This window comes from Haemorhous mexicanus, chromosome Z, assembly GCF_027477595.1.
Source record: "Haemorhous mexicanus isolate bHaeMex1 chromosome Z, bHaeMex1.pri, whole genome shotgun sequence".
Taxonomy (NCBI): domain Eukaryota; kingdom Metazoa; phylum Chordata; class Aves; order Passeriformes; family Fringillidae; genus Haemorhous; species Haemorhous mexicanus.
Window position 1 is genome coordinate 27764794 of NC_082381.1, and position 21419 is coordinate 27786212.

The following is a 21419-nucleotide window of genomic DNA, read 5'->3' on the forward strand; positions in this document are numbered from 1 at the left end:
TTCCTTGGGCTGGCTGAAATTTGTCTCCTTGCTCCTCACATCTGAGGTATGCTAGAGGAAGACTCTGTTGTTGTAAAGAAATTTTTGGTAACTGCTGGTTTAACTTGAAGAAAACTATTTAAGCAGATACAAGGCTGCTCTGTGTGAGTGTCTGCTAATGGAAGAACTCTCCTTAGCCTTTTAGAGTGATTACCTACCACCCCAGATCAAAGATATAGCTGTGACCAGGCTGCAGGAATAAAATGTGAGTTGGATTATGGAGAAATAAGAGTTTGAAGACTGATGAAATAAAAACCAAACAGGGTTGTATTGAAGGTCCCCAGAAGTGACATCACAAGGTAATAGCAAAAAACACCACTGCCAGCACAGAATGGCACCAGGAGGTGCCAGAGCTAAAAATCACCACTCACCAGTGGTCAGCTGCTGGTCATTAGGAGATTGCAACCCTAAGAACTGAGTAGAACAGGAGTTACACAGAACAAAGGACAACTACCCAGTGTGTAAAAGGTACCACATACCACAAATGTGGACATAAGGTAGAACTGCCAACAAATGAGGAACGGGCAAGTAAATGGAGTAGGCGTGCAGGCAGCATTAACAAATAGAGAGAAGAGACCAAAAGTGGGAGAAACTCCCAAAATCAACATGATGCTCCTGCCTTGAGAAATCCTGGAACACAGATTACTGGCCAGTCACAACCCCCAGCCCCCAAAACCACACAGGCACACGTGCTCTGTCTCTCTAAAGATCTGGGAACCCAGAGGATGATCCCAGAGATGCAGGGATTCTGACTACAACACTTTGAACTGTGTTGTTACTGAGAATGAGCTGTGGCACTTGCATAATTCCCCTGCATCACTGAGACCAACAATATCACTTTGCTAAGAGTGCTGAGACCTCGATTAGGCTAACAATGAATTCCTGGCTTTGCACATAGAAAGGGTTTCTAAAGCTCACATTAGCTGAGTGCAATATTTGCTTGCTTGCCTTGCTCTTGAGGACCCCTGCTAACACAGCACAAGAGCTGACAGGGAATTTGGCAACCAGGGCTGTAATTATGATGCACATTGCCAAGCATTGCTCCACACTGGGTTCCTTGGCACGTCACCTCTGCCAGGCTCCTCAGCATAAAGGGCTCTTGAAGCAGTACTCCCATCTTTGTCCTGTTTCAGCAGCTTCCACCTTCCCATCAGTAAGATGGACATCCTGCAGCACATGGCTGGAAAATCCTGCTTTTTCAGAGGCATGACAGGCTGTGAGTACTCTTTCTGTATGACTTAACTCTTTTGGCATAAGCAAAACAGTGACTGAACAAGAATAAATTAATTCTGGAAGGAAATGGAGAATAAAAGAGAGGGTATGGAGAAGACTGACTCACGCTGTGTTGGTAAAAGAAGTCTGGTCCTATTTTACAAAAGCAGCTATTGCCCTTTCTGAGATGCACCTGGTGTATGCACACAGCATTTAATCCAAGTAAATTATATCCACCATTAACACCTGCAGCAAGGAATAAAATCTGATGGAGCACCATTTTCACTCACCAGTGCAATTACAGCATGGCTTGAAAGTGTTTTCAACCTCTCCTGAGCATTTGCATTCCCCATACCCTCAGCAGCTGTGTCCCTGAGAAGAAGTTTCCTTCTTCTCTACAGTATCCTTCTTCTTCTGCCTGTCAAAGAAATACCCATGCAGTGATCCACAGGGCACCCCTGGAATGATAGCTGTATATGGCAATTTACAGCAGGGGAAATTAATGCTGACCCATGTCCCGTTCCTCAGAAAGCCAGCACCAGCTCATCATTGCATCCTCTTCTGCTGGGCCTTGCTCCAGGCATGTTTCACAGGATTAATTTTAGCTACAAGGGCATTTTGTTCTATATTGATTTTTTTGTATGAAAGAAAGCTGAGAATTAAGCTTGCAAAGCCTGATCTCTTAACTCTATTAAATGAGGCCAGGGTAGATTAAGTTAGTAGTTCATCTTTCTGAGGCTAGGCATTAAAAACATGGCTCTAAGGTGAATTCTTGGGTGTACGTGGCTTGGCTTAAAACCAGGATCAGAATTTAAACGGCTTCACTTGAGGTTTCTTATTTAATACACCAAGGATTTAATTAGAAAGATGGGAAATTAGGAAAAAAAAAAGTTAAAATTGACTCTCAGGGCACAGGATGAGCAGGGAAAAAATAAAATCAAACATCTCTTTTAAAAACAAATACACTCTCCATGTGATGGGATGCAGACAGCTGACAAAGGGGATGGGTCACTGGAATGTGCTGTCCTGAGTGGACTTGAAATGCCTCTTGCTGCTGACCTGAAGCCCACAGTGCTGGCCAGGGTCAGGGGGTCTCATCCTGCACAGGCAACCTCAGCTCACTGGGTGCCTTTCACTAATCAGGCAGGGATGCTCCCTTCCTCAGCAAGGGGCAAACCCAAATAAACTGGGAGCTGTGGTGTTTGTAAGGTGCAGACTTACTACCTTTCAACAAAAGACAGGAATCTGAACTTTGGAAATGCACCAAAGCCTAGTGGCTTCTACCCACTGCAAATGCTTTAACCACTGCTCCCTACTTTTAATTCCCAATACTGACTTAAAACACTGTCATTAACAAACAAACAAAAGCCTGAAAGACAAGCCAGCCTGCAGAAGTTTTGTGGCCGTGTTTTGAAATTGCCTTTTCTGAGCGTGCAAACCACAAAATGCGCACAAAATTATGCAAGATCCTGTAATCAAGAGGCGCCCACCCCCCGCCCCCAAAGGCAGAAGCATTTGAGTTTCCAATAAAGTGTTATAGCAACGACCCACTAAAGTGTGTGACTGCACAGAGCCTGTTACCAGGCACACAGGAGAGGAGGAGGAGGAGGAGGAGGAGGAGGAGGAGGAGGAGGAGGAGGAGGAGGAGGAGGAGGAGGAGGAGGAGGAGGAGGAGGAGGAGGAGGAGGAAGAGGCACCGTCTGGTTGTTGAATACAGAACCTGAGCAATCCAGTTTGAGTTCCCTGCCTAATCTCAGGGAGCAAACCCCTTTGGAAAGTGGGGATAACCCCCTCCACAGTGCCCCAGGGAGACACATCACTGCCAGGCTTCTCACCCTTCCTAAGGCTTACAGCAAGATAAATACTTCAAGCCTTTTACACAGCCACTGATCAGAGGGAAAAAGGGGAAAAAAAACCAGATTAAGTAATACATCAAGCCTTTGCCAGAAGCGAAATCTAAGGCTGAAATCTCCACTTCTTTCCTGTGCTAGACACAACTGCCTCAATATATAAAACCAACGGAAGTAACAGCTATTTGTTCTATATGTTGTTAAATAATTTGGGCCTTTGCACCATTATACTTCTCTGGTGCATTGGTGTGTCCTCCCAACATCCCACTGAAAATCCCCTCATCAGGATCCCATGTCTATGGGTATTTTGGTACTGTGACTTCCTCATTATTTTAAAGGGGACAAGCAAGTAACTAAGGGTCCACAGTATTTCAAAAGTGTCCTGGGTACAGCCACGAAACAAGATCTTGCTGTAGTAGGTACCTCAGAGGGCAGAAAATGGTTTACAGCCAGTATTATGGGAAGGTTTGGGAGAATGTGTCAAAAACCATCAGCCATCCCTGTCTCACTCTTGGATTTATAATGTGCAAGATCATCAAGTGAGCATTTACAGCTCCTAGTTGTGACTCAATCTTCTAGGCTCATCTAAATGCCTGACAGAAACTACGCAACACCTTCACCTCCCTACTACACACAAATACTTCCATGACTACTGCTACCAGTTTGGGTTCACTCTGCACCTATCGTAGTCATTTGGACCAAGAATGAAGTGACTGCACAAGATTTGTAAGTAACGACGAAATATGAATCATACATATTAATCCCCCCTTTGAATCATGTTTAGATTCACTGGAGCAGTGGTAACTGAGGCTTTAAGCAATGTGTCCATCCATAAATAACTCAGCATAGTGCTCTTACCAGGCAAGACCTTTCATGGTAGGGAAATCCAGTACACTTGTAGGAAAAAGATATCAGAAGAAGGTGGATAAATTGTTAAGACACAATTAAATGCCAATTTAACTTCTCTGTAAACAAAGTTCTCCAACCTACCCATTTATGTAAAAACTTATGTGTACTGATACCTTACATTGCTTGAAGGGAAAGGGGAAAAAAACTGTTGTGGCAGGTTAACAGGGGTTGGCCTGGTTTATCAGAAAATAATGAAAGTAACAGCAACAATTTAATAGCCTGGATGTTAGTGATGGGAAGAATGCTTTGCAGCATGGAAATTATGAAAAAGGCCTACAAAATCTAGTTTTGATGCTGGCTATATCTTCTCTGTTGCAATTCCTTAAAATTTCCATTGCCTCCATATCCTATTATGAAATAATACCTTATAATCTCCCTTAAAAATTAACGTTCCTCCTCCTATGAATTACATAGGGTTGAAAAAACCCTGTGACAGCTGAAAAGCCCCTACACTCATTGCAGAGCACCAATTACCCAAGAACATTGGGCGTTTAGTTAACTTATTAAGAGTTTTAGCATCTGCTTGGGCTGCACATTTCTGTGAGTCAAAAGGCTCCCAAACATTCTGAACCAAATGAATCAATAAACTCTTGTCTATGCTTGAGATTCCTACAGACCTACAAGATCTTTCTACAAGATCAGCTCTCCCTGCCCTGATCCATGGGATGATGCCTATGGATGCTACGCTCTCTACAAGTCAGCTTTTGACCCTGAAGACAGCTAATAAACTATTCCAGCTGACAAAGAGACTCTCGGGTCTCAGAAATGAACTCTGAGAGTGTTTTGATGCACTTGGGCAGCCAGTGTTTGGGTCTGTGGGTCTTCGGGTTTAGCTGGGGCAAACGGCATCTTTATTTGAGTCACTGAGAGTCTGAGAGCATCAGATTAATAATGCCAGTGTAGCCTGCCCTCCTCTGCACTTAAAAACTTGTACGTTAACTTGCAAGTGACTTAGCAACTCTAAAAACACAGCAGCTGTTACTCCTCTTAAACAGCTCCTCAGTCATCAGAGCCACCACCACTCCAACAGTTTTGTCAGTCCGGTGTTAGTCCAAGACTAATTAACACAGTCAAGTCTAACACCACAAGTTCTACGGGCTAGAAGAAATAATGACATTCATGAATTTAGCAAACGAGACAGAAGTTATGAATTTAATGATCTGGGAGCCAGTCTTGAGTTATGCAAAACACACTGAGTTAGGTATTCACAAAATTGCTCCAGCGTAATTGTCGGCACGTGGATTGTTTGCAAACAGCTTGCACAAACTACTTAGTGTTAATCATTTGTTCCGTGACATAGTTAGTCATGCACTATTTCTGCTCCTTGAGTGGGTGATTGTATCCTCCTGAAGGAGAGGGTAAGAACCAGCGAAAATGAGGCGCACCCCAGGAGTTTAACACGGATAAGCGCCTCCGACAAAATACGGGAGCGTCACGTCTCACTAATCTCTGCAAGATGTTTGCGTCTCTCCATCCCCATGCAAATAATCCAGGATGACTCTGCAGAGTCTGGTGAACCAAAGCCTGGGGACAAGGAATTCGCAGCGACTATTTCTGGCACCGCGATTCTTTTTAACGCTCCGAACAGGGGGGAGTGTTGCAGAGGAGTATCTAATTCCCCCAGACAACCTGAGAGGAAGGGATGACAGATCACCACTCCTAAGAGTTTGGCAAGAGCTTGCAAACTGCTGTCGCTCTCTCCGCAGGAAACAGTACTGCTTCAGGGAGAGAGAACCTCCGGCAAAAACTGCCACCAAAAGAAAGTATGTTCCCAGAAGACACAGGAATGCTGGGATTTTATTTCTTTCCACATTTCAGCTTTCGTTGTTTACATGATGTTACCACTTGAGTGCAAGTCTTGGTCAGTCTAAGATACAGAATCCTAGAATGGTTTGAATTGGAAGGGAACCTTACCACCCCGCCAAGGGCGGGGACATCTCCCACTAGATCAGCTTGCTACAAGCCCTGCCCAGCCTGTCCTTGAACGCTTCCAGGGATGGGGAATGTACTTCAGTTATTACAGCAATGTGCAGAACTACAGTTCCACACACTTCAGTCACCTGGGACGGAACTAAAGAAGGTGCAAAACTATAACCTGAGGTGAATTTTGTTGCAATAAAGCTTTGATACCCCAGGAGTGCTCTGTGAGGTATGTGGCAAACTGGAGTGGAACAGTCAGCCAGCAGTGAGAAGAAAAGCAACAAAGGGAGACTCAAGAAATGAGGATCTTCTGTTAAAAGATACCACAGCACCACACAACATTTTCACTGGCAGCCACATCAGTGTCACACTGGGCAGTCATTGTTTACAGACAAGCAACATGTCATGGGTAATTCCCTGGCAACTTTTCATCTTCCAGAGGACACTTCTGACAAAGCACAGGAATTCATCTGCGCTTCTTCATGCCTGCACTGGTAGACCAGCAGCTATTCCAGTACTCAGCCCTGTGGTTTTAATTGTATTGAAGAGGAATTAATTTCCCATTTGAGTCCCCTGTTCAGTGGTCAGACTGCAGACTCATTTCTCCTGATCTTACTGACAATAATAAGCCATTTTGCTACTTATTATTCTCCAATAAAATTGCAATAATTTTGTATGACTCTCAGAAGATGTGCCTTTGCTCCCACAGTGCTGGCATAATATGGATCCACAAAAAGATGGATTGTCTGAGTTATTCTCGATCATAGTTAGTGAATTGCTTTCTATAAGATTTTAGGCAAAGTGGGAACTCTCTGGTGAAAATAAGCCAAATTCAGGTAAAATTAAAGGTTAGAGCTGAAGTCCGAAGTTTGCTTATGAATATATTTTTAGTATCACAGCAACAAACCACAGATTCTATTGGACTAGTTCCTCATTCAAAGCAAAACAATACCACACTTAAATGAAGTCTGAATACTTTTTTTTTTTAATGATGTCAACTGCATCAGAAACAGCATGCAGGCACTCATACAGCTGAAAAGATTCACTTCAGCTGTTCTTGTTCTCCTCAACAGGAACATTTTCCCCTTTCCATGAACACTTCAGTAATCAAATTACACTAGGACAAATGCTTACAGAAAATGCACAGCAAAACCAAACACTTGAAGTATTTGCAAGTTCCAGATTCCAAGTATATCACCAATTCCTGTGTTTATTGGACTGGAGAAAAAAAAAAATAATGGGCTTAGCTAAACGACCAAAACTGTATCTCAAACTGGTCCTTACTCAAAGCCACTGAAGTAAAAGACTGAAGTAAAAGGAAGTACTCCCATGTGTGTTTTGTAAGGCTCTGAGATGCTGCCATTCCTTTGTTCTGGCTTGTTCCAGAAATTTCAGGTGGTTTTCAGGCAGAGATTATCAGAGGTATTATTCACTGTGAATTCTCACTTCATTTTCCTCCAAAAGTACAGTTCTGGGCAGGAATACAACGGCAGCATGAGGTGGTCAACAAGCTCCTATTCCCTGTCAAACAGAGCATCTGTCTTCTGCTAATCATGTGGCACTGCTGCATCCCACCATGGGTCTAAATTTGCCACTTATAAACCTGTAAGGGTTGTGAACACCCCAGGAGGACTTCGTGGCACAGCTCACTTCCACATAACTGCATGTTACATATTTATATGCACTGTCAAAATGGTGGGAAGATACAAAACTGTGTTTCACTGGAATCCAGCAGGCTGAGCTATTTATAAATAAGTGCCTTATTTTTGGTGCTCTTCAGTGCAGATGAACAGTGAGTGATGAGCAATTTATGTTGCTGATCATTTGTATCACAATAGAGCCTTGCAGTCTTTTTCTGCAGTTCACAGACTCTGTAAGTTCAGGATCTGTAGTATCCTCGAGTGGAAGACAGGACCTCAGAACAAGGACCAGTGGGCAAGATAAAGAAAGGATGAAATGGGCATGCCACACTGAAAATGGAAGAGTAGATAGATAACAGAGCATCTGGAAAAATATTTGATCATTCCAGGGGGTTCTGGGCATCAATATCCAAAACAGACCCACCACCCATCTATCTCTCAAAAAACAAACTCTCATTGTGAAGGAATCCTTTCCCAAGAGTATGCCACACTAAGGGATTTTCAGTTTAGACAATGGAAGAAAACATCAAACAAAATATGGCTTAATGAACATGAAATAAAAGTCATCAGAAGGATGACATGCTCTGAAGAAATCTTAGGGCTATAACTGAAGTGAAAAAGGAGGTTTTAATTAACAAGCTTGTAAGCATCTTGTACTCTGTAAATAATTCATGTATATAAAAAGATGATCATAAGGATGACTGAATAATCAACATTTTGGTTTCCCTGTGTTGACTGCTGATGTAAGATTCCTAATCAGATTCCACAGGAGTATTGTTAACTGTACCAGCCTACCCAGGATATTTCTATACTGATACATTGTGATAGGAACTTTTACAGAGGTGATTAATAGGTATTTTTTCTCTCCCCATTATCTCTGAGGAAGAAACACTTATGTCACATTTTACCATTTCCCTGGTTGTGAACTCTGCAGCAGACACTTTCACAGACCACAGAATAATTTGGGCTGGGAGTGACCTTAAACACCATTCCATTCCAACCCTCTGCCATGGGCAGTGACATCCTTCCACCAGACCAGGGTGCTCAGAACTCCATCCAACCTGGCCTTTCCACACTTCTAGGGACAGAAGATGAGACATCTGAAAATGTTATGCCTTGACACTTCAACAAAAAATACCAATGGTTTCTGCTGTAACTATTTTACCTGTGTTTGCCTCAAGGCTGTCAGTGGGTATCTATTTGCTGCCTCTGTAGTTCATCACCTATCACACACAAAACTTAAGCAGAAGAAACCCAGGCACATAAACCTTTGATCTTGTTGCTCTTCTGAGGCAGGGGTAAAATCAGCTCTATAGTATTAGCACACTAAAACAATGTAAATCACAGCTAAAAAACTTTCAGTATATTCTCAAAGGAGGGCAGCTCCTGGTCAGATCTGGTTTTCCCTCTTTTGATACTTACACTGAGTACAGAAAATTCTTAAAAACCACTGCTGTCTTACAGAAAGCAGTTACGTATGAGTGAGCCTTACACACTCAGAAAGTGATAAATAATTATGCTTTCACCTAAAATAGCACCGGAAAATTATCAAACTGTGAACTCAATGATACTAACTTTTCATCTGATTTGCAAAATAAAAAGATCTTTTTAAGCCAGTTTGAGTGAGTGTGCTATTAAAATGAGTGTAATGCAACGGCTTTATCAGTAGCATCATTGAGAGAGGCTGGTGCATAATTCAGCTGCTCTTTCTGGTTATTATTTGCTATGTCTAATAGCTCTTTCTTTGCAACAAATGCAAAATTTCATTTTTAAAATCTCAGTTGATGCTTGAAGATCTGTCTTGTCTTTTGACTCTGTCTAAAGTTAGAAAGTCTTGTAAAATGTCGTATAGACAGCATGGGCAATCATTTTCTTCACAGTCTTAAAGAAGCTGGAAGTGGGATAGCATGCCTTTAGGGAAATACTAAGAGTTTAAAATATGCCTGTGCAGCACATTCATAGATTTTTATAATCCACTTCAAATACTTTCCACATTGTAAAACAGGCTTCGGAAACGATCATCATAGATGAAAGCGAGTGAAAAAAGAGTAATAAAAATACCGTAGAAAGAAGAGAAAAAAATGGTGGCTGCTTCTTCTGAGCTCCCCAACATCTGATTTTTCCTGTATAATAATAAGAATCAAACGATCACAGTAATTTCCCTTTTTGCTGTGGTTCAGTGTCAGCTGAGGGGGCACCTGTGCCCACCTGTGCCCTCCTCCTCCACCCCCCATCTGCAGCCTGCAGCCACCCGGCCAGAGCATTTCAGATAAAAGTTAATTACCCAGCACTAAACTGCACACCAGACCTTTCCAAACCGCTGCCAACTGGAAACCTTCCCATCAGCTTCTGAGGGCTCTCCCAGCTCACCATTCCTGCAGCAGGGAGCATTTGAGAGGTTCAGCATCATCTCCCCTCTCACTGACAAGGCACTCAGAGCTTACAGAGGCACAGGATGGCAGCCTGGCATGGGGGTGGCCCCTGCTTTCTGCTTGTACCAGCAGGGTATTCCTGTGCTCCAGGGATGAAGGATGCTCATCAGTGCCTGCATGGACCTACACTGCAGAGAAATGACACACAGAGCTCAGGTCTGAGGGGTGAACATCAAGCCTGAACAGAGAGATGCTCTGGAGCTCTGTCTGCAGCCAAATCCAAGACTCAAGGCCAGCTGCACACAAACTTTTGGTTGCAATGCCCCACAAGGGCAGCATGTAATGTTACAATGGCTGTGGTATGCCTGTCTCAGTTCTTCATGAAGAACATTACCAAGAGCAGTGTTATCAGCTTGCTGTGACAGCTGCGAAGCACTTGGGGCCAGGCTGTGAACTTCTGAGTCACACTGATGAGGAGCCCCTTGAACAAGCAGCTTTGCTCAAGTGTGACTCCCTTAATAAATGAATCATCTATCAGCGCTGCCTACTCGAGCTTAAATCCTTCTCCCAGTTCTCCTGCTACTTCCTCCATCTGCACATCCTTTCCCTGTGGTGGTGAGAATCAATTTGGCTGACTGACAGGGTTTTGGGGAAAATGTGGAGTCTTTCAGGGCCAGAAGTAAAGTATAGTCACTAATGTCCAAAGCTCCAATCCTCAGGTCTCTGTGCCTGAACCAGCTCCCATTTACTAGGAAATCCCTTTTGGGTACCTATTGGTATGATGCCGCGTGCATCCCAGTAACCTGGTGCTCTGAAGTCCCAACCAGTCTCACCCTGGGTCCCAAACCATCATGAGGGACTCCAATCATAACTCTCAGTATGAAGTTTGCAAAAATGCTTCCATTAATCACACCTAAATACACCAAGGCCTCACACCCTTTGCAAGACATCCCTCTGGCAACAGCAATAAACCATTATCTACCTTTCACATTAATCCCTGTTCCCATCACTGCATCCTAGATCCCGGCTTAATCAGTTTCCTGAGAAGTCTGCAGGAAAGACAATGCATTTTGGGGTGGTGGGGTAGTGGGGGGGAATGCTTTTTTAGGCAAGCATTACTCACTGGAAGTAACTATTCTTAGCCAAGGATCAAGACAGCCCTGTGAATTCAACCCTCATTTGGGCAAGCCATTCTTCTCTGTGCTTGGTGATTCCAGCTCTTTGTCCAGTGCTTTCCTACAAAATTCAGTTCCCTTCCTTTGTGCTGCTAGAACCTTTACAAAAAGTAAAGACATAGGGAAGGGCACCTCTTCTTTCTCTTCTCAGTTCTGCTTATTTTCTCCTTCTCTTCCCCTGTGTCAGTGACAGGTGATGTTTCCAGTTTTCTTGCTTCCTTTTCTTGTTTCTTCCTCCTCTTTTCTCTGGCTGTTTTCAGCTCCTCAGAACAAACTCTGCAATGCACAGCTATTTGTATTGCAGTGAGATCTGGTGCACTCTATCATTCCATCAAATTGAGAAGACAACCCTTCCACTCTGTAAAAGCTCGTCAGTGAGACCTACAGAAACATGGGTTTACAGTCTGAATCTTTGTTGGAAGGCAAATTTAGGTTTTTTAAAAGAAACTGCTTTTTCCAGTTTTCTGCTGATTACAGTAAATATGTAAATTCTAGACATGTTATGCCTGGTTTTCTTTAACATTTTAAAATTGATTGGAAATCCAGAGAGGAAAATAATAGAACATGATATAAACACTTTATTTAAGATCTTAAAACTCTAACTAGATCCAGCACAGTCTTAAGTCCTAAAACAATGTCTTTTCATTATTTCATGAGTTTAAAGAATAAACAATTTATTATACATACCCTAAATGAGAACGTTTTTAGGTAGTATGTGAATTTAATCACAATAAATAAATTGAATAACACATCGCAAGATCTTTTATTGATTTCTAGTTTCTAGAGCTCTACTTCCACTGGCTTTCATGGACAAATTTTTGGGGAAAAATATACTGAATACTCCAATACTCTTATTTTTCTTTGTTAACAATCTGTTCAGTACAGTAACTTATGTACTCATATAGAATCTGACAACAGGTTGTCTTCAAATTTGCCTATTCTAGGCAAAATTATAATTTTTACTTAGAGGATTAAGCCAAGTATTCTTTGATGGTTCTTCTGATAATGCCTGTCCTTCAGCAAAGTAATAATCAATGATTTAACGCTGTCATATTTTAATCACTCATCACTGACAGGAGTTTATGCAGTGCGTTATGAAAGACCTAGCAGCAAGGAAGACATTGTTTTGTGAACACCCAGAATAGAAAAAAAGAGCCAAACCCAAAATAAACATCATGTATGGCACTGAATTTGATGTTAACTCATCTTTTCTGCATCAAAGAATCGGCATGAGATAAGGAATTGTTACTGGCCAGTTCTGAATGAGTGCTATCCCAGCAGACTTCTGGCTCTTTCTGTCTCCAAGGGACTTTAAAATTAAAGACCCAGAGGAGAAGAGAAGTTAAACATTCCCACCACTTTCCTGCATTCTGAAAAGGGATTTTCTACAGGGTTGATAACTGGATCTTCCTTAAACTCTTTAACTCCAATAAAAAGACTAGTTTGGGTTTTTTCCCCCCTTTCTTTGTTCCACGCCAAGATTTTTGATAGAGGAAATATCACTGGGTTCTCTGGCTGAAAGAGAAGCAACTGGGCATTTGTTTGCACATCCTCTCAATTTCTGTCCTCGATTCCTCCCAAGACCCCTCTCATAAACCCTCCTGAAGCAGACAAAAGGCAAGTGCTACACACTCTTTACTCAGTGTCAGGTGAGGAGGGTCGCTGGCCACAGGGAAAGACTGAACACATATTCCTCATCTACACAGACACTAGCACAAGCTTCCAATATCTGGACTAAGACAGATTAGCTGTGGCAGCTTGAATGACCAGAGCCTGCAGCCAAACGTGTGTGTTGCATTCCCTCCCTGGAAAATGGAATTATTAAAACTTTCTCCAAAATCAAACCCGCTCTTCTGCAAAAATGAGATCCTGTCTCTGAGGAGGAAAGAAAAAAGTGTCTCTGGTCATTTAGCTGGGCAGAAGCTTTCCTACATCTCCATCCCTTGCTGTAATTTCTGCGTGCCCTCACTGGTGCAATGCATAGTCTGTGTCTTGCACGTCAGTATGACTTCTGAGGACACGGTGTTCACAGTGGTATTCCTGTCTATTTCCAAAAAGACCTGTAATTCCTCACCCAGGCTGGTCTGAAATATCTATAAATTAGGAAGCTGTTAAAAAAAAAGTGCATAATTCCTTTAAAAACAAAATAAAAAATGTTTATAGGCAGTTTATTTTACAGCTGTTCTGAGGCTGAGCTTGCTTTTCACCGGAAAATTCAGTTTAATCTGGAACTTTGATTTGGTTTATTTATTCTTTTGACCCCTTCTGAAGTCACAGCAGTAATCAGTAGCACTACAGTTTCAGTTCCTTAAAGAAACTAGGGAAAGAACAGACTGGCAGGGACTGATGATTTGCAATTACTTTGTTCAGTTTAGTTACTCTGCGAAGATTCCTTTTCATGTTAACAGACATCAGAGGTCCTGATTTATCTGAAACTCACTATAAAATCTCCTTTGAATTCAGAGAACACTGCTGCAAACATGACCTCCCCTGTGTTTCTGATACTATCACTATCACCAACAAAATGGATATTACGGGCTATTCTTCCCAGACTCAGCTCTGAGCTGTACTACTAGAAGCAATATCACTGTATTTATTTATGCTTCATGTTCCCTGGATCTTTTCCCTGTTCCATCCATGGGAAAATTATTAATGACGTTGGCAATCTTGGAAACAAAAGATAAAGTGCTTCTCTTGAAACAAACATACATAAGGTGACAAGCCTTGCCTCAGTGGCATCAGTGCTTGTGAAGATGCTTCCTCCAAAATAATGAGCTGTCAAAGCTTCACTGCAATTTGCATTCGTGTTAGTAGTGAAGAAATCCAGTGGTTTGGGTTTTTTGCCTTCCTGAATGACAGTGTTAAATTGTTACTTTTGCTTACTGAGTGTGAAAATTTACTGAAATGACAGTAAAGTGGGAAAAGCAAACAGCATTTTTTCAAGTCACAACAGCACTTGGATATACTGTTAGTGTACATTAACAATTAAATCACAGATATAAAATGAGAAAGTGTGTCACACTTTACTCTCTGTAGCCTCCCTTGAAATCAACACACTCCTGAACCTCCAGAATAAGCTGTTGCTTTGTGGGAGAACGAGTGTAGTACCACACCTTGTGATGGCTGTTGTCTTGCGATCGCTCATGGCATGGGGAAAGACTTTGCTCTCTTTTTTTTATCCTCAGGGTGGTAGAATTTAATGAGAAACTGATTTTTAAATACGTTTGAACAACCACAGAACTTTTAAAAACAATGTCTAGGTATCTTACATGACTGCAGCTGACCATCTGTGGTGCTGTATATTTCCTCTCATCTTAGACGTCTGAAGCATTACTGTCATCAAACACTACAGAGACAACAGGCAGTATTATTGAAATGTATTTAATTTCTGGATCTTTACCTTCCCTTTTATTCTAAGCATTGCTTTTTTCCATGTTAGAGGAGATTTGCTCCAAGATCAACATGCTTTTCAATTACAGTGAACATTTGCCTGTTATAAACTTCTGCACGAAATAATGACATTCAGCAGCAGCACAAGACATTACAGGTCTATGTTCCTGTTCTGTTGAAGTGTGGAAAATGAGACTTTGCTAGACATTACTACCTTAAGATCACCCTAATAAAAGCTTTCAATATTGAGGAGAAGCACTATGACACAGCATCTAGTGAATACTGGGCTTGTTATGCTTGCCATGGTCTTCACATGTACGCAGTACAAAATGCTCTCCAAGGGCAAAACAAATTTTGGGTCTGCTTCTGTGCCTGTGTGGAAGAAAGATACCTGCAGGCACTCCTAAGGGCATGCTGCAGTGGTTTTGTGGGAGGGAAGATGCTCTGTCCAAGCATCAGCAGGAGGGGTGACACCAAGGGTGCCAATTCAAAAGCAGGGTTAGAAATCAGTCTTTTCTTCTCTGGATACCTGCATGCTGGGCCTATCAGTAAAATCCGCCTTGTCTACAACGATGTCATTTACAACTGCCTCCTCTAGGATGGCCAGCTGGTAGAAGAAGCCAATCTGCAGCTCCAGGTCTATAGAGACAGGAAGGTGACAGGTCTGTGGCGTGTTCATTTCATGTCAGTGCTGCTATGGGACTGTGAGCAACACAAAATCCCTGCCTGCAACAGAGTTTGCCAACAACTCCAGGGACTCCTGGGTCCAATATGCTCTTGGAAATCCTGTAACTCTACAAGTATGCAAGGCAAGGCTGCTGTAGCACTGCCTCCAGCATTAGCCTAAAAATGGTATGTAGTGAGTGAAAAGATGAAAAAACCAGTGTTCAGAAAGATGTCAGCCCTTCCAAGACAGCCTTGATAGACTAACACATCTGAATACAGGTAAGTGCCTGATGGCCTTTGAGTAAGTCTGAGTTGTTTTTTTAAATCCACATATCCTTGAAAAGTAATTTTTTTAAAACTCGGCCCAAAGGAAAAACTGAGTCTGTTCAGCACAGGTGCAGCGCCAGGCATTGGATTCACTGTCACTGAAGACAATGCCAGTTAAAGTCTGCCTAAGAACAAAGTCCTGATTTGGACAGACTCATCCTCTGGGCTCCCTGCTGAGAACAAATTGAAAGTTAAGCAGGAGCTTTGATGTCCGTGGAAAGCAGCCATGAATTCTAACCCTGTGCCGCATGTGTTGAACATATCTTGTGAACTCAGGCAGCTTTGGGTGAACTTAGACCCTTCTCTGAGATGGAAGATAAAATAATACTAACAGCCAGAGCAAATCCTGGGTTCAGGATTTGGCCCTCAGGGGGCTTTGGCTGTTGCCTCCAGCACCATTGTGACTGCAGCTGCAAGGCTGGTAGATGTAACAGCAAACTGGGATGCTACTGGCACCATCAATAGCAGAATTCAGCAGCACTGATTACCCCTGAGTTTTGGCTTAAACCTAGAGAGACCTGAGTTACATGGGTTTTGCTGAGGTAGAGAAGCCTAGCTGAATTAAAGGACCTACAAAAGAGCTGGAGAGGGGATTTTGACAAGGACATAGAATGACAGGTGGTGGGGCAGAAGCTTCAAAATACCAGAGGGAGGGCTGGATGGGATATTGGGAGGAAATCCTTGACTGTGAGAGTGATGAAGCCCTGGCACAGGTTACCCAGAGAGGCTGTGGCTGCCCCATCCCTGCAAATGCTCAAGGCCATGCTGGATGAGGCTTGGAGCAGCCTGGTCTGGTAGAAGGTGTGGAAAGGGGTGGAATGAGATCGTCTTCAAGGTCCCTTCTGACACAAACCATTCTGTGATTCAGACCAGGATACAGCAGTCACATCTTCAGTTACAGACTAGGAACTACCTGACACAGACTTTTTCTACCTTTTCTGTCACAATTCAAACACAAAAAAACTGGAAAAAAAAACCCCAGACACACAGAAATTAGATCCAAGCTGTGGTCTGTACTTGTTTTTACAAAGCAAATTCACTAGGCATTTTTTTTTTCTAATTACATTTTGAAAGCAAAGTTGAGCTACCTCTTTTTACATAAAACAACTATTTATCCTGTACTTAAAAGGCAGCTGTACCATTTTACTTATTCTTCCCTCGCGCAGGGTTTACAGAATACAGCATTTTCTTCCAGCTCTTTTACCTGAAGATGATTCCTGACACCAAACACAGTTTCAAAATACTGCACCTATCACCTTCCTCCAGAGTGTGTAACACTGTTACACATCTTTGTGTGACAGAAAGTTTAGCTCCTGATGCTACTTCTGCTTATGCCTAAGAGTTTTGCCAAACATAAAGAATTCCATTTCTACTATTTTAGCTACACAATCAAGTGAACAGGATGGGCTTCAGTTTCCACTGCTTTAGTTACGCAACTCGAATTAGCAAAAAATCTGATCTAGTACCAACGCATGAACTACAAGTGAAACTGAGCTACAGAAAATCCTGGCGCTTTAGCTCAGCTCGATGCAAAGTCAAGTTACACTGAACAACTTCCCCGAGAAGTGTCACCTGGTGCCCAATCTGCAGTGCCCATACACGGACCACAGCATTAAGACACAAAACAAACACTCTGAAAGCCATTAGGGGTTTTTCCTCTTTGCCTTTTTTCTTTCTTTCCCCCTTAACAAGCATGTCCTGGACCCCTCTCCTGCTCTCGGCTCTGCGACTTATCGCAGTATATGGCTTCGGGCTAATAACTTCGCTTGTGCCACCGAGCTCTTGTCTGCCTTTCCACAGAGAGGACGCTTCTCTCCGGCCACCCCGAGGCTAAAGGAGGGAAGGTCCGAAGAGCGACGCCGGCGGCCCCGGGGTCCGAGCGCTTCTCCCTCGGTCAGAATCTTCCTGCTGAGACCCCTGCCCGGCTCCGACGCCCGGCCCCCGACCCTTCCCCGCAGCGTCCCCGGGGCGCTGCCCTGCCCTCCGCCTTCTCGCCGTGTCCCCAGCGCCTTACCAGGCTCCGCCGGGGGAACTCGCCCAGCACGATGCTGACCACCGGGATGCGCAGCGCCGCCGAGATGAAGTCCAGCTCCAGCATCTCCCCACGGCTCTGCGGGAAGGCGAGGATGGCTGAGACCCCCTGCACCACCACGGTGTGGCAGAGACTCTGCAGGAAGGAGACGGGGTCGTTGCTCCACGAGGCGCTGGCTGAAGAGAAGGGGAAGAGGGGCAGGTCGCCCAGCCCGGCCTCGATCGCCATCACCACCTCCAGGGACAGGTTGTAGGGCAGCAGCCCGGGCATCCCGTTCAGGTTGGCCACGGCCAGCAGCAGCGCGTCCCGCGGCGAGGGGGGCGGCCGCCGCTGTCCCCCGCCGCCCCCCGCCCGCCGGCCCCGCGGCCCCTCGGGGCGCCCGCCCGACGCCTCCCCGGGCCAGGCGGCGGCGGGGGGGCCGGACCGGGGCTGCAGGTGGGTGGCCCCCACTCGCACCGTGTGCCCGATGCGCCGCAGGATCTGGCAGGGCTGCGGGTGGGACGCGGAGCCGGGCACCGCCGCCAGCACCAGGGCGAAGGGCGGCAGCAGCAGCAGGCACGCCCGGCCCAGGACCCCGCGCACCCCCGGCCGACACATGGCCGGGAGCCCCCCGCCGCCGCCTCCCCCGGCCCCGCCGCCCGCATCAAGCGCCCCGCGGGCGGGCGACAGCGGCATCAGCCGCGGCGGGCGAGCCCCGCGCAGAGCCGCCCCCGCCGCCGCCCATGGGGCCGCCGCCGCCTCGCCCCCGCCCCGGGACTGCGGGGAGGCTCAGCCCCTGGACCGCCCCCCTCGGTTCCGCGGGGCCGGGGACGCACCCGACCCCCACCGCTCGCCCCGCCGGCAGTGAGATGCTGCCCTGCCCGGCTCCCCCTGCCCGGCCGCTCCTCCGCAGCCCGGGCGGGCTCTACGCGGTTCAGTTCCGCGCTCCCCGCTCCGAGCCCGCCGGCGCGTCCCTGCCCGGCTCCCCGCCGCTGCTCCGCGCTCCCTGCTCCGATCCCCGCCTCGCAGCGTCTCCACCCTGTAATCCCGACTCGGCTCCCTGCGCCAGCCCCCTGCCCTTGTCCCCCCGCAGCCCTCGGAGCGCTCCCCTCCGGCTCCGGAGCCGGGCAAAGTTGCCGGTGCGGCTGCGGGCGGTCGCTGGGCTGCGCTGCGCTCCCGCCGGGAGGGACGGCGAGCGTCGGCCCCGCTCGGCTCCTCCCCGGGCCGCCCAGGGGAGGAAGGGGCTTGGGGGGGCCGCCCCTTTGCACCGCCGGGAGAGCGTCCCGGGACGGCCCCCACGGAGCCCTCGGTCCGGTGCTGCCGCCGTCACCCTCCGCCCCACCCTCCTCAACCCGCCCGAGCGGCGGAGCAGTTTTCCGTGACCCAAGGGCTGCGAACCGAAGGTGGGGCTTCGGTTCCCCCTCGGGTGGAGGGGGAGCCGTGTCTACCGCTGCCGCTTGTGGAAAGCAGCGCTGGCAGTGCCCGGTGCCTTCCCGTGCGTTGCTGCTTCAAAGGGAACGCTTTTCCGACACGTGGGACCCGAGATCCTGATTCGGCAAACATGGGGCACTGCCTAACATGGCTTTTAGGACAGAACACCCTAGTCCTAAGAAAAAAACAGAGCAGAGCTGAGATGGGCGTTTGTGTGCGCGTTTGAAAGGATCTGGGGAAATCCCCGTCCTTGTCTTAGTTCTGGTAGATGGGTTTAATCATGGGCTGTCGGAGCCGTGCTGACCCCAGGTCTGAGATTCTAATACTCTGCTTGGGGCATTAACGCTTTCCACTCCTGTGGTGGACCGCCAGGATCTCAGAGGAAGCCCTCTCCGCAGCCCCCCTGGCCGTCGCGGGAAATCATCTCACGGGTCTCCTCGGCAGCGAGGCGTGGCTGCCGGCTTGAGTACACCTGGATGTATTTTCTACCCGTGGGACTCCTGTCTTCTTTCCCTGTTTGAGTGCTAGGTGCAGTGCAGTGTCCTGCTGTCCTGCTGTCCTGCATGAGAGGGTGGTTTGGGACATTTACTCCTGGAGTGTTTAGAAGTCTTTTGGCAGCTCCTCCAGCAGTTTACCCTGACCTAGTGTTTTAACTTAAGACCTTCTCTGAATATTAACTTTCTTTCCCCTTTCTTTGAGATTTATCTTCAGAGACATTTATGAAGAAAAAGAAAATAATAGAATCACAGAGTGGTTGGGGTTGTAAAGGACCTTTAAAGGCTGTCTACTCAAACCGTCCTGGCACAAGGGGAACATCTTCAAGTAGATTGGGCTGCTCAAAGCCCCGTTCAGCCTGACCTTGTGTTCCCAGGGATGGAGTAGTTACCACATCTCTGGATGACTTCTGAAAATGTTTTACTACCCTTGCTGAAAAACTCTGTTGTCCTCCCCTGGTTTTTCTTCCATTGGTGTACACAAAATCTGGATAGAAATAAACACTTCCTATCATGCTGCATAAAAGAGGAGGTCACTGCCCCCCAGTATGCCTGAACTGTGTGTTTTCTGATTTAAAGTCATCTTTCTTGAGTGGGAGTCACCAGAGGTGTACAAAGTCTTCAAACCAAGGTCTTACCTAGGTCTTGGGCAGTCGTGCTGCTGTGTCTTAGTCTTTGTCCTTTTCCCCATCATGTCCTTATCCCCAGGGCACTGACATCACACCTGCCTGCTGTTACCTTCCCAGCGCCCTGCGAAGCTTAGTGCTTCTCTCACACTGCTCTCTCTAAATTGCTACAAGGTTGCAAAATCGGTTCCCAGCATGGAAAATACAGATGGCAGCATGGTGGTCTGCAGGCTGAGAGTGCACCATGTTCCACCTGTAGAGGTGAGCTGATAGTGTCTAATAGTTAGCGACAATTTCCTATTTCCCCTTTTCTTTTTCCTTTTTTTTTTCTTCTAGTCTTGTAATCACATTTTTATTTCTTGTCTGGTCAGCCTGGCTTCTTCCTGTCACTTTTCCTCGTTTTCTTTGAAGGAATGGAGGGATTGTGTTAACACAGGTGTTCCAAGTCTCCTCTGTTAGCAATGAGGAATTATTGGCTGGGAGAATTGTCTTCGGGTGTAGTAAATCTCAAGCAGTGTGTAGAAAACTTGTCTTTTTTCCTGAGCTACAGTAGTTACCTTTCAGGTAGTGAGAAAGAGATCATTTGAGATTTGTACAGCTCCAGAGGTGTTGTCTTTATCTGCATCCTGCTTGTCAGGTTGGAAAAAAAATAACCGGTAAGCACATAAATTTTCTGCTGTGTAGCTAGATAATTACTAGTTTTCATGTGAGAATAATTTTTATAAGAAATGGTGACTCTTCTGTGTCCTAAATTGTCATTCATTTAAAGCTTCATTATATGAGGAAATCTTTTTCTGGCTTTTGGGCACAGGTGACACTAATTTAAAAAAGCACATGCTTCAGGAAAGGTAATCAGCCTTATTATTGAAAGAACTCTGAAAATTACACTAGAAATCAATTAATAAAGTGAAACCATTCAGTGTATATATTTTTCTTGTTTGCTTGCCATTTTTCTAGTGAGTTTTTATTTTAAGTTTTGTTTTGTTTTATTGGTTTGTTTTTTTTTTTCTTGTTTGTTTTTCATTTGTGGATAATTTATGACCAGAATGTGTTATAATTTTTTCTGGTCATCAGTGCTGCTCTGGGGATTATGGCTGTGAAGAATTTTTGCTCTGGATTCAGTTTTGAGCAAGTCATAGCAAGTTGTCACTGTTAGAAACCTGAACAGTAGAGAGTGGTCAAACTTTTGTTTGTAATGGTTGTGACTCAAATGGCTCTACATCTTCAAAGTATCTTTTCAGCTTGATTATTTATAGCAATAAATAAATTATGGATTTGTTTTCTCTGACATTAGTGTTTATTTTTACTCTTTGATCAAATAGTTCTGTTAATAAAATACTTTGCAATGTGCCTGATA

General features: G+C 45.3%; 1 protein-coding gene across 1 annotated transcript in view; it reads right to left on the minus strand.

Moving 5' to 3' along the window:
* GRIN3A (glutamate ionotropic receptor NMDA type subunit 3A) overlaps positions 1-18226 on the minus strand; it is a 68309-nt gene extending 50083 nt beyond the window's left edge. Inside the window, exon 1 of the mRNA XM_059836481.1 lies at positions 17515-18226. Within this exon, the coding sequence (XP_059692464.1) occupies positions 17515-18207 (693 nt within the window). The 5' untranslated portion in view covers positions 18208-18226. The remainder of the gene's footprint in view (positions 1-17514) is intronic.
* Between the last annotated feature and the right edge of the window lie 3193 nt (positions 18227-21419).